Below are 10,927 nucleotides of genomic sequence, written 5' to 3' on the forward strand. Positions count from 1 at the left end.
TGTGTCTTTTTATAGGTGAGTTGAGTCCATTTATTTTAAGGGATATTAATGACCAGTGAGTGATATCTCCTGTTAATTTAGTTTTTGTTGTTGGTGATGTTAATTTGTGTGTTTTTCCCTTCTTTGGGATTTGCTGCTGTGAGACAGCTATTGTCTGTGTTTTTGTGGATGTAGCCAACTTCCTTGGATTGGAGTTTTTCTTCTAGTACTTTGAATAAGGCTGGGGTTGTGGCTAGGTATTGGTTAAATCTGTTTGTTAATAGAATATCTTGTTTTGTCCTTCTATGATGATTGAAAGTTTTGCTGGGAATAGTAGTCTGGGCTGACATCTATGGTTTATTAATGTCTGTATAATGCTTGACCACGACATTCTGCCTTTCATTGTCTCCATTGAGAAGTCAGGTGTAATTCTGACAGGTCTGCCTTTATAAGTTACTTGTCCTTTTTCCTTTGCAGCTCTTAATATTCTTTCTTTATTGGTAAGAAGAAAATTTAAAGTTGTTTGTTTTACATTCCCTTTTTGCTAGGTACTGTCAACATTTTTTGAGATATTTCTTAGCCCCCCTTTTTTCTTTCAAGACCACTCTGTTTAGGTCCCAGGCATATTTTTGAAATGGGTCTTCTTGTTTTTGAGTTCTTTATATATCCTGCATATTGATACTCTGTCAAATATGTAGCTAGCAGAGGTTTTCTCCTGCTTTGTGGGCTTCCTCTTCACCTGGTTGACTGTTTCTTTAGTTGTGCAGAGCTGTTTAGTTTTAGGAAGTCCTGCTTGTCAGCTGTTGGATTTAATTAAATGGAGTCCTGTTCAGGAACTCCTTTCCTACATATCATGTAGACACTGCCTATGTTTCTTCTAGGAGTTTCAGGTTTTCACGGTTAGGGCTTTCTTTGATCCATTTGGAATAGTTTTTGTGCAAGGTGATAGATGCAGGAGTAATGCCATTTTTCTAGGTTTCCCAGCACAGTCTCTTGAAGATGTTTTTTTCCAGTTTACGTTTTTGGCATCTTTGTCAAATATTAAGTGGCTGAAGGTGTGTGTAGTCATGCTTGGGTCTTTGATTTTGTTCCATTGGTCTGGATGTCTGTTTCTTTCCAGTGCTGGATTATTTTACTACTACAGTCTTATAATATATCTTGAGATCTGAAATGGTAATCCCTCTAGCATCGTTCGTTCTTTCTTTCTTTTCTTTTTTTTTTTCTGGTTTTTGATTTTTTGGTTTTTCGAGACAGGGTTTCTCTGTGGCTTTGGAACCTGTCCTGGAACTAGCTCTTGTAAATCAGGCTGGTCTCGAACTCACAGAGATCCGCCTGCCTCTGCGTCCCAAGTGCTGGGATTAAAGGTGTGTGCCACCACCACCCGGCCAGCATTGTTCTTTTTACTCGGGATTATTTTGTCATACAGTGTTTGTTGTGGTTCTCTATGAATTTTAGGATTTTTTTTTATTCTATTTCTGTGAAGAATAAGATGGAGATTTTGTTTGGGATTGCATTGAATCTGTAAGTAGCTTCTTCCAGGATAGTCATTTTCCTAATGCTAATTCTACCAGCCACAAAACATGGGATGTCTTTCCATTTTTAAGTGTCTTTTCTCTCTTTCATTAGAGGTTTTAAAGTTTTCATTTTCTAGATCCTTCACTTCTTTAGTTAAGTTTATTTGTAGATACTAAATTTTCTTTGAGACTGTTATGAATGGTCCATGATCTCTGTTTGTTTGTTTGTTATTAGTGTATAGAAAAACTGTTGATTTGTGCAGGTTGATTATCCTGCCACAATGCTAAATTTATCATTTATAGAAGTTTTATGGTAGAATTTTTGGGGTCTGTAATGCATAGTATCATGTCATCTGCAGATAGGGGTAGTTTGGCTTCTTTCCCTGTTTGTATCCATTTCATTTCCTTCTCTTGCCTTATGGCTCCAGCTAGCACTTCAAACACAACATTGAGAAGGAATCAGAATAGGAGACAGCCCTCTCTCATTCTGACTTCACTAGGATTGCTTTCAGCTTTTCCCCATTTATGATGACATTGGCTTGGGTCTCTCATGGGTAGCTTTTACTATGCTGAGGTATGATCCCTTTAGCCCTACATTCTCCAGGACTTTCATCATAAAGGTATGTTAAATCTAATCACAGGCTTTTTTCTTCATCTATTGAAATAGATGATCATGTAGTTTTTGTTAAAGTCAATTATGTGGTTTATTACATTTTAAAATTGCCTTACGTACATTTTCATTGTAGAGGTCCTTCACTTCTTTGGTTAGGTTTATTCCTAGGTATTTTATGAGGCTATTATGAATGAGAGTGTGTCTATTATCTCTTTATCTGTGTGTTTGTTATTGTTGTATAGAAAAGCTATTGATCTGTATCTGCCCCTTTGCTGAATTTACCATTTCCAGGAGTTTGGGAATCTTTAATGTATAGTATGTCATCTGAAATAGGGATAGTTGGGCTACTTTAACTGTTTGTATCCCTTTAATTTCCTTTTCTTGCCTTATTGCTCCAGAAATGCTTGGAGTACAGTGTTGGAAAGGAGTGGGGATAGTGGGCGTCCCGTCTTGTTCCGTTCCTGACTTTAGTGCAGTTACTTCAAGATTTTCTTCATTTAGGATGCTGTTGGCTGTGGGCTTCTCATACATAGCTCTTATTATGTTGGTTAATAGCCCTACATTCTCTAGGACTTAAATCATGAAGGTGTATTGCATTTGTCTGTTTTTTTCTAATTTCTGTCCTTCAGTTCATTTAGGTGACTTTATTACATCTGTTTGTTGGGATCAATTGAGTCTTGGCCTTCAGCTGCTCTTCCCTGCTAGAACCTTCTAATTGAAGTTACTAAAAGCTGAACTTTGCCTAGAGGATCAGAGGATGGGATTTTCACCTGTTGGCCATTGACTGCAGGGTATTTAAGCCTCCATGGTGCTAATAAAGATGGGCTTTTGTACCAGCGAGATTGGAGGTCTGTTGGTCTGTCTCTTGCGTGTGTTTCCTCAACCTCCAGCCCCTTGCCCGAAGCTCGTGAACTGGGTTCTAGTCGTGTCTGTTGAGGATAATCTTTCCAATGTATGTCTGCATTCTGTGTGCAAATATTTTATTAAGTATTTTTGAGTCTGTGTTTAGTGGGGATATTGCCCTGCAGTTTTTCCTTTGAAGGGGGTAGGGTGCTGCTTTTATCTGGTTTTGTTATCAAAGCAATACTGGCTTAGTAGGAGTTTGGGACTGTTCCTTCTGTTTCTGTTCCTTTGAATCACATTGAAGAGTTCTTGGTTGAAGAGGGGTTTGCTGTAAAATTAGAATGTCTGCTGGGATTCTGCTGTGACTTCATCTGGCCCTGGACACTTTTTCTTCCCTCCCTCCCTCCCTCCCTCCCTCCCTCCCTCCCTCCCTCCCTCCCTCCCTCCCTCCCTCCCTCCCTCCCTCCCTCCCTCCCTCCCTCCCTTCCTCCCTCCCTTCCCCCTTCCTCCTTCCCTCCCTCTTTCCTTCCTTTTGTAATTTTGTTTTAGCTGGAAAGCTTATTTTACCATTTCAATCTTCTCATTTGAGTCTTTTTAGTTTGCTGACTTCTTGCTTTAATTTTGGTGGCTTGGCAGAATCTGGAAATTTATCCAATTTTTTTTTAGGTTTTCCAGCTTAATGGAGTACATGTTTTTGAAATACTCCCTTATAGTATTCTGAATTTCATTGGTGTCTGTTGCAGTGTTTCCCTGTTCATTTCTGATTTTGTTAATTTGGGTCCTCTCTTTTCTTTTTCTTTTTGGTTAGTTAATCCTTGCGTTTGTCAGTTTCGTTTCTCTTCTCAAATAGATTAGATTTAGTGGTTCTTTGTACAGTTTTCTTTGTTTCTGTTTCATTGATTTCACCTTTTTTAAAATTTTTTTGTTGCTGATTGGGTTTGGAGTTGGTTTGCTCTTTTTTCTGACTTTTTGACCTGACCATTGTCATCTATTTGTGCCCCTCCTAGTTTCTTAGTGCAGGGCCTTGGAGTTACGTGTTCCCTCATGGGACTGCTTTCAGTGGGTCCCAGAGGCTTTGCTGGGTTTTCATTTTTTGGTTTGCCTTTTCTCTCATGTTCAACAATGGACGCTTGCTGTCAGCTTCAAATTTTATTGCATTGTAGTCAGATAGGATAGATACAAAGAGTGTTGTCAGTACTTGTGAATTTGTAAAGATTTGTCTTGTTTCTCAGGGTATGATTTGTTTTAACAAAGTTGCACTGTTCTCCTGAGTAAAAGTATATTCCTTGGTGTTTGGTGGAATATTACGTAGGTATCTGTTAAGTCCATTTGATGTATAATGGTAATTAAAACTGATATTTCTGTATTTTTTTGTTTTAGATGATCTGTCTATTGGAAAAAATGGGTATTGAAATCCCCTACTATTGTGTGTGTGTGTGTGTGTGTGTGTGTGTGTGTGTGTGTTGAGACAGGGTTTTTCTGTAGCCTTGGCTGTTTAGGAACTTACTCTCTAGACCATGCTGGTCTTGAACTCACAGAGATCTGCTTGCCTCTGCCTCCCAAGTGCTAGGTTTAAAGGTGAGCACCACCACACCCCTGCTGAAATCCCCTGTTATTAATGGATTGATGTTAATCTGTGTCTTTAAATCTAACAGTACATTTTTTATGAAATAGCATGTCCCAGAGTTTGGTGCATTTATGTTTAGGATAGTAATGTATTTTTGGTTACCAGCCCATTTTATTAGAATGAAGTGTCTGTCCCTCTTTATCTCTTCTGTTTGGTTTTAGTTTGACATCTATTTTGTCAGATATTGGGACTGTGATGCCTGCTTGTTTCCTGGTATCATTTTGTTAAGAGTACATTGGCCATCCTTTTACTCTAGGGCAGTGCCTGTCTTTAAAGATAAGATGTCCTCCTTATAGACAGCAGGTAGATGAACTTTGTTTCTTGGTCTATTCAGTCAGCCTGTGTCCTTTGGTTGGAGAATTGAGGCCACTGATATTTCAAGTTATCATTGAAATGTATGTTTTTTATGGTTTTAAATATTTTTTATGGTCTATTTAACTTTATTTTATGTGCATTGGTGTGAAGGTGTCAGATTCCCTGCAACTGGATCTTCATACAGTTGTGAGCTGCCATGTGGGTGCTGGGAATTGAACCCTGGTCCTCTGGAAGAGCAGTCAGTGCTCTTAACCACTGAGCCATCTCTCCAACCCCTGAAATGTATGTTTTAATTGCAGTCATTGTGTTGTTAATTCTTGGTGTTGTTTGTGTTCTCAGTGGTACTTTGTATTTTAATGGTTATGCTTTTATATTTCTTTCTACAGACTTTGTTATGCTCATTCTTCTCTTCATCCCAAACTGTTGCTTCCTGTATTTTCCTTAAGTTTGGTTTATTGGATATGTTTTTATGTTGCTTATAATGTGGAAAGTTTTTCTTCCTCCTTCAATCATGGCAGATAGTTTTGCTGGGTATATTAGTCTGAGCTGACTGACCTTTTAGGACTTGGACTGCATTGCTCCAGACTTATGGATTTCAGAGTTTCCATTGAGAAACTAGCTGTTATTTTGACAAGTTTTCCTTTATATATGACTTGTGTTTTTTCTCTTGCAGCTTTCAATTCACTTTATTTGTTATGTATATATACTTAGTGGTTTAACTGTGATATTCCATACTTCCTGTATTTGTATGGGTGTGTCTTTCCTTGGTTTGGGAAAGTTTTTCTTCTGTCGTCTTGTTGATTATCTGGTCTAAGCCATTGACTTCGGATTCATCTCTCTTATCAATGTCTGTAATTTTGAAGGTTTGGTTTTTTTCTTAGTGGTCCGAGCCAGGAATATGGGGGCGTTTACCAAGTTTGATGCCAAGGTTGGAGGTGACATGGAGGAGCCTATTGGTTGACCTGTAGGTAGGGAATGTTCTGGCAGAAACCTAGGCCAGGATATTAGTTGTGGGGCCTGGGGAGAAGGGGTGAATGGTCAGGGAGACTCACTAGGCCAGACCCCGAAGAAGGACAGGGGAGGTCTGGCAGTTACAGTTTTAACAGAGCTGTTTTGATCTTTGGCCCTCTTTTGCTTCTTTTCTCTTTAAATTCCCTTTGACATAGATAATAGATATGTTACTGTATTGTGGAAATGAAATAAACAAATGTGAGTCTAAATGTGATTGTGCATTGTAAGGTCAACGTTTGTATTTAATTATTCTATGAGTACTTTTCCCATTAAAATTTGAATATAAAATTGAATGTAACTGTGTTAATAGAATAAATGTTGCAATTTGGAGAAAATAAAATTCCCATTTTTCCCAATAACAACAATTTCAGTTGAATTGTCTGTCATTTTATAGATTATGAGTCTTAAAAAATTCCTGCAGTATCTTAGGTTTAAAAAACTACTGATGATTAAACCAGGATGTAAGGCATGTTAAAGAAATTCACTACCAGTGAATTCCATCTGCAGTAGTGTGTACAGTTATTTTAATTGATCAGAGCAGTTTTGAGATGGATGCTAAATGACTATTTTTGGATGGGTCTTTTGTTATTTGAATGCTTTCAATATGACAAAGGTGACTGTGTATATATACTACTTCAGAGAATCTGGGTGAGAGGTGTGTATGTGTGAGGTGTGCACAAGCAGCAGTGTACGGTTAAGATGTGCCAGAAGAGATACAGAGTGGTCAGTCTTAGTAGCAGTAAGTTCCAGGAGACAATGTGATGTAGTGTTTGAGCTGCTCTAAGAATGGTAGAATTACAAGAATTATATGAAACAGTCCAGGTGGATCATGTGTCTTAAGGTAAAAGCAAGAAGTAGGTGTTTTACTGATACTTTGAAAGTAGAAAATTGGATTGAAAAGAACTAGTGTTTTAAAAATGTAACATAATTATTTAATAAACATAACATTTAATAAAGATATAGTATGTGCCATGTTAAATGAGATTAGTGGGCATAGGTGGAGAATAGAGATCAGAAACTGTCCTGGATAGCAGCTGAAGGCATTTTCATGTTTGTTTTTTGAGTATGAAGGAGTCAGTGATGCATTAAGCAGTAATGTGTATTGCCTGAGGTAGAAAGTAACTAAATAATTGACTGAATCTGAGACAGGGTTTTGCTGTAGCTTTGGAGCCTGTCCTGGAACTAGCTCTGTAGACCAGGCTGGCCTCAGACTCATAAAAGATCCGTCTGCCTCTGCTTCCCGAGTGCTGGGATTAAAGGCGTGCACCACCAACACCGCCAGGTAGGTGACAGGAGCTTCTTAGGGCTCCATGTGACATCTAAGACTGCATTAACATAAGACTGAGGCCAGAGAGTTCAATGACTTGCCCAAGATCACAAATAGAGATAGATATAAACTGAGCAGTTAACTCCCAAATAAACTCAGCAAATAAGTCTAGTAGTGGTGTGAAAATATCCCTGGAAAATGGAAACTGAGTCAGAACCCAGGTAGGAGACTGCAGTCATAATGTAAGGAAAAAGAAATAACAGCATACATAGAAAGTAGGAAAGTTGTCTTTCCTTTTTCTACTTTGGCATGTCGTCTATTGTCCTTTTGTTGAGCTCGTGTTTAGGCAGTCATGTTGGTGAAACATGGTGGTATAGCTTCTGACATTAGTAGGAAAAACAGTCTCACAGCAAACTCCCTGATGTTAGAATCTCTCCACTCTTCCACAGTGATCCCTGAGCCTTGGGTGTGGGAGTTATTCTTGTAGATATCAGGGGACTGGGCTCCACAGCACTGTGCTGTTACTGGGTGTGGTTTTCTGTAATGGCTCCTGTTCAGGGATGAGGACTATCACTTATTTGTGGATCTAAAGATAGGAATGTAGTTAGGGTTATGCTGGCTTAGTAAAGTGGTGGTTGTAGGTTCTCTTCTAAGATCTGTGACTTTACCTGCTAGTTAGGTAGGTTGAGAGGAATCCATTTTTTTACACTTCTTTTTTTAAATTGTTTTTATTGAGCTATATATTTTTCTCCCCTTTTATCCTCTCATGGTCCCCATGCTCCCAATTTACTCAGGAGATCTTGTCTTTTTCTACTTCCCATGTAGATTAGATCCATGTATGTGTCTCTTAGGGTCTTCATTGTCTGGGTTCTTTGGGGTTGTGAGTTGTAGGCTGTTTTTCTTTGCTTTATGTCTAAAAACCACTTATGAGTGAGTACATATGATATTTGTCTTTCTGGGTCTGGGTTACCTCACTCAAAATGATGTTTTCTAGCTCCATCCATTTGCCTGCAAATTTCAAGATGTCGTTATTTTTTTTCTGCTGTGTATTACTCCATTGTGTAAATGTACCACATTTTCCTTATCTATTCTTCAGTTGATGGGCATTTAGGTTGTTTCCAGGTTCTGGCTATGACAAATAATGCTGCTATGAACATAGTTGAACGCATGTACTTGTGGTACATTTGAGCATCCTTTGATATATACCCAAAAGTGGAATTGAGGTAGGATGTTTCCTAATTTTCTGAGTAATCGCCATAATGATATCCGAAGGGGCTGTACCATTTTGCACTCCCACCAGCAATGGAGGAGTGGTCCCTCTTCCTCAGGGAAGAACAGACAGCTGATTATCTATACCTCTAAATATATATACAAGGAACATTATACAGACTGAGGTTATTATTATATATAAACACATATATAAGAATATATGTGTGTGTGAGTACATATATATGTATATATATGCATATAACAATTAATAATAATTATTGAAAAAGAGGCCATAATTTGAAAGAGTAAGGAGGGGTATGTGGGAGGAAGGAAAGGTAAGGGTAAATGATATAATTATATTATAATCTCAACAGTAAAAGAAAAATATCCAATAAAGAAAGTGGGAAAGTTATAGAGGAATTGATTCTGGATGGATTTTCATCTTCTAAATAATGTATATTTGTGCAGTCTAGGCCTGTCAGTTATCCTGACGGCTGCTGGGGGACTGTGTATCCCCAGAGCTCCGTGGGATTGGATAGTTGTTGTGTTTACCTGGCTTTGTGGATGGTTTAGAAACTTGAGGATGGGCCAAAGTATAAAATGTGTGAGATTTTGGAACTTGATGCTGCTTTACATTAACTTTAGCTTTTGAACGGGCAAGGCTTGAGATCATTACCTTATTGGTCCTTTTTATACCCAGGGGTTTAAAACACAGAGTACTTCAGTGACCATGCTGCCATAGGTACTTAAAGAAATATTAGCTTTTCCTCTGCATAAATTTAAGAGTTCTAAAATGGAAAGAAAGTTGTTTCAGCCATTAAAATTAGTTTTAGAAGATCTAAATGAATAAGGTAATACTTAAAGAAAATTTCTTTTCTTTGTAGAATGGCATTCACATGTTCATTTTGTAAATTTCGAACCTTTGAAGAAAAAGATATTGAGCTGCATCTGGAAAGTTCTTCACACCAGGAAACATTAGATCATATTCAGAAACAAACCAAATTTGATAAAGTAGTTATGGAATTTTTACATGTAAGTAGGGGTTTTTGAAACGAGAAGCATTTTATTTGATCTGAATTTATTTTTTATAATTTCTTTCACCTTTTTGTTTCTAAAAATTTAATAATTACTCATCTAAGGAAAGTTGTTAAAGCTAATTAGTTGTGAATTCTATTTTAGAATATGGATTTGTAGTGTGAGAACTTATTTTTCATAGTCATTTCTGAGAAAATTGTTAGAAAAGAATTCCTTTAGTCATTGTATGATTCAGATCTAACTGCCATCCCTGCACAGTTCACTGTGTGCCTGGGAGTATGATCTTCATTTCGGATGAGCTTCCATAATCCCCCCCCCCCCCAAGTAATGATTGAAAGGTCATGTCCATAGAAGCTAAATGACCTTGTCATAGGTATCAAAGTCAGAATTCTGAGCCAGAGAGGCGGGCATCTGTCTGGTGTCTTTTCCTTGTGTAGTTATCAATTTAATAGGTTATTTTGAAGACCCCAAGCTTTGTTAATGAACCAACTGTAATTGAAAATAAAACATGTTCACAGGTGCACAGATAGTCTGTTTAGGTGGAAATGCCAATAATGCATAGATACTTTGGGAATTTGAAGAAACAAAACAAAAAGATACTGCAAGAGGTTCGAAGCCGGGCAGTGGCAGCTCATGCTTTTAATCCAAGCAACCCTTAGGAGGCAGAGGCAGGCAGATCTCTGTGAGTTCAAGGCCAGCCCGGGTTACAGAGTAAGTTCCAGGACAGACTCCAGAGCTATTGGGAAACCCTGTCTCGAAACAAACTAAAAAAGAGGCTCGAGCTGGACTACTGACTGTGCACAAAGCTAATCTGATCTGGTAAAGAGTTCACAGTACAGAGTTCACTCAGACTTCTATATCCAACAGAAATGTCCTTTGTTAAAATGTGTTGCTGTGAGTGCCCTGTAACGGTTCTTCTTGGGCATTTATGACTTAGCCACTTAGCTGAGGTCACTGCAGCTTCTAATCCTTCTCCAGGTGCCCAGAAGATATTTTGAAAGGGAAGCAGTTTGCTAGTGTTTTATGATAGTCTCTTAAGTAAACTGTGGGTTTCTTGTGAAAGGAAATTAGGTTTTAGACAGAAACACCTGCACTGCTAGTGCTCCCCACAGGAAGAGTGTGGTGCTGAGCAGTGGTCCGTCTGCCTGACACAGTTTGCATTGTTTTTCTTCTAGGAATGTATGGTGAATAAGTTTAAAAAAGCTTCTATTCGTAAGCAACAGACACTTAATCACCCAGAAGCTTACAAAATAATTGAAAAGGATGTTATGGAAGGTGAGTAGTCAAGTTGTTTTGTAAATTTCTTCTTCTTCTTCTTCTTCTTCTTCTTCTTCTTCTTCTTCTTCTTCTTCTTCTTCTTCTTCTTCTTCTTCTTCTTCTTCTTCTTCTTCCTCTTCCTCTTCCTCTTCCTCTTCCTCTTCCTCTTCCTCTTCCTCTTCCTCTTCCTCTTCCTCTTCCTCTTCCTCTTCCTCTTCCTCTTCCTCTTCCTCTTCCTCTTCCTCTTCCTCTTCCTC

General features: G+C 38.3%; 1 protein-coding gene across 2 annotated transcripts in view; it reads left to right on the plus strand.

Annotated features, from left to right (window-relative positions):
• Znf326 (zinc finger protein 326) overlaps nucleotides 1-10,927 on the plus strand; it is a 58,438-nt gene that overhangs the window by 40,829 nt on the left and 6,682 nt on the right. For both annotated transcript variants that reach the window (XM_050155756.1, XM_050155757.1), the window contains exons 8-9: nucleotides 9,263-9,410; nucleotides 10,589-10,688. In XM_050155756.1, coding sequence (XP_050011713.1) covers nucleotides 9,263-9,410; nucleotides 10,589-10,688 — 248 coding nt within the window. The remainder of the gene's footprint in view (nucleotides 1-9,262; nucleotides 9,411-10,588; nucleotides 10,689-10,927) is intronic.

This window comes from Alexandromys fortis, unplaced genomic scaffold, assembly GCF_014885135.2.
Source record: "Alexandromys fortis isolate MF-2015 unplaced genomic scaffold, M_Fortis_MF-2015_v1.1 scaffold_87, whole genome shotgun sequence".
Lineage (NCBI taxonomy): Eukaryota > Metazoa > Chordata > Mammalia > Rodentia > Cricetidae > Alexandromys > Alexandromys fortis.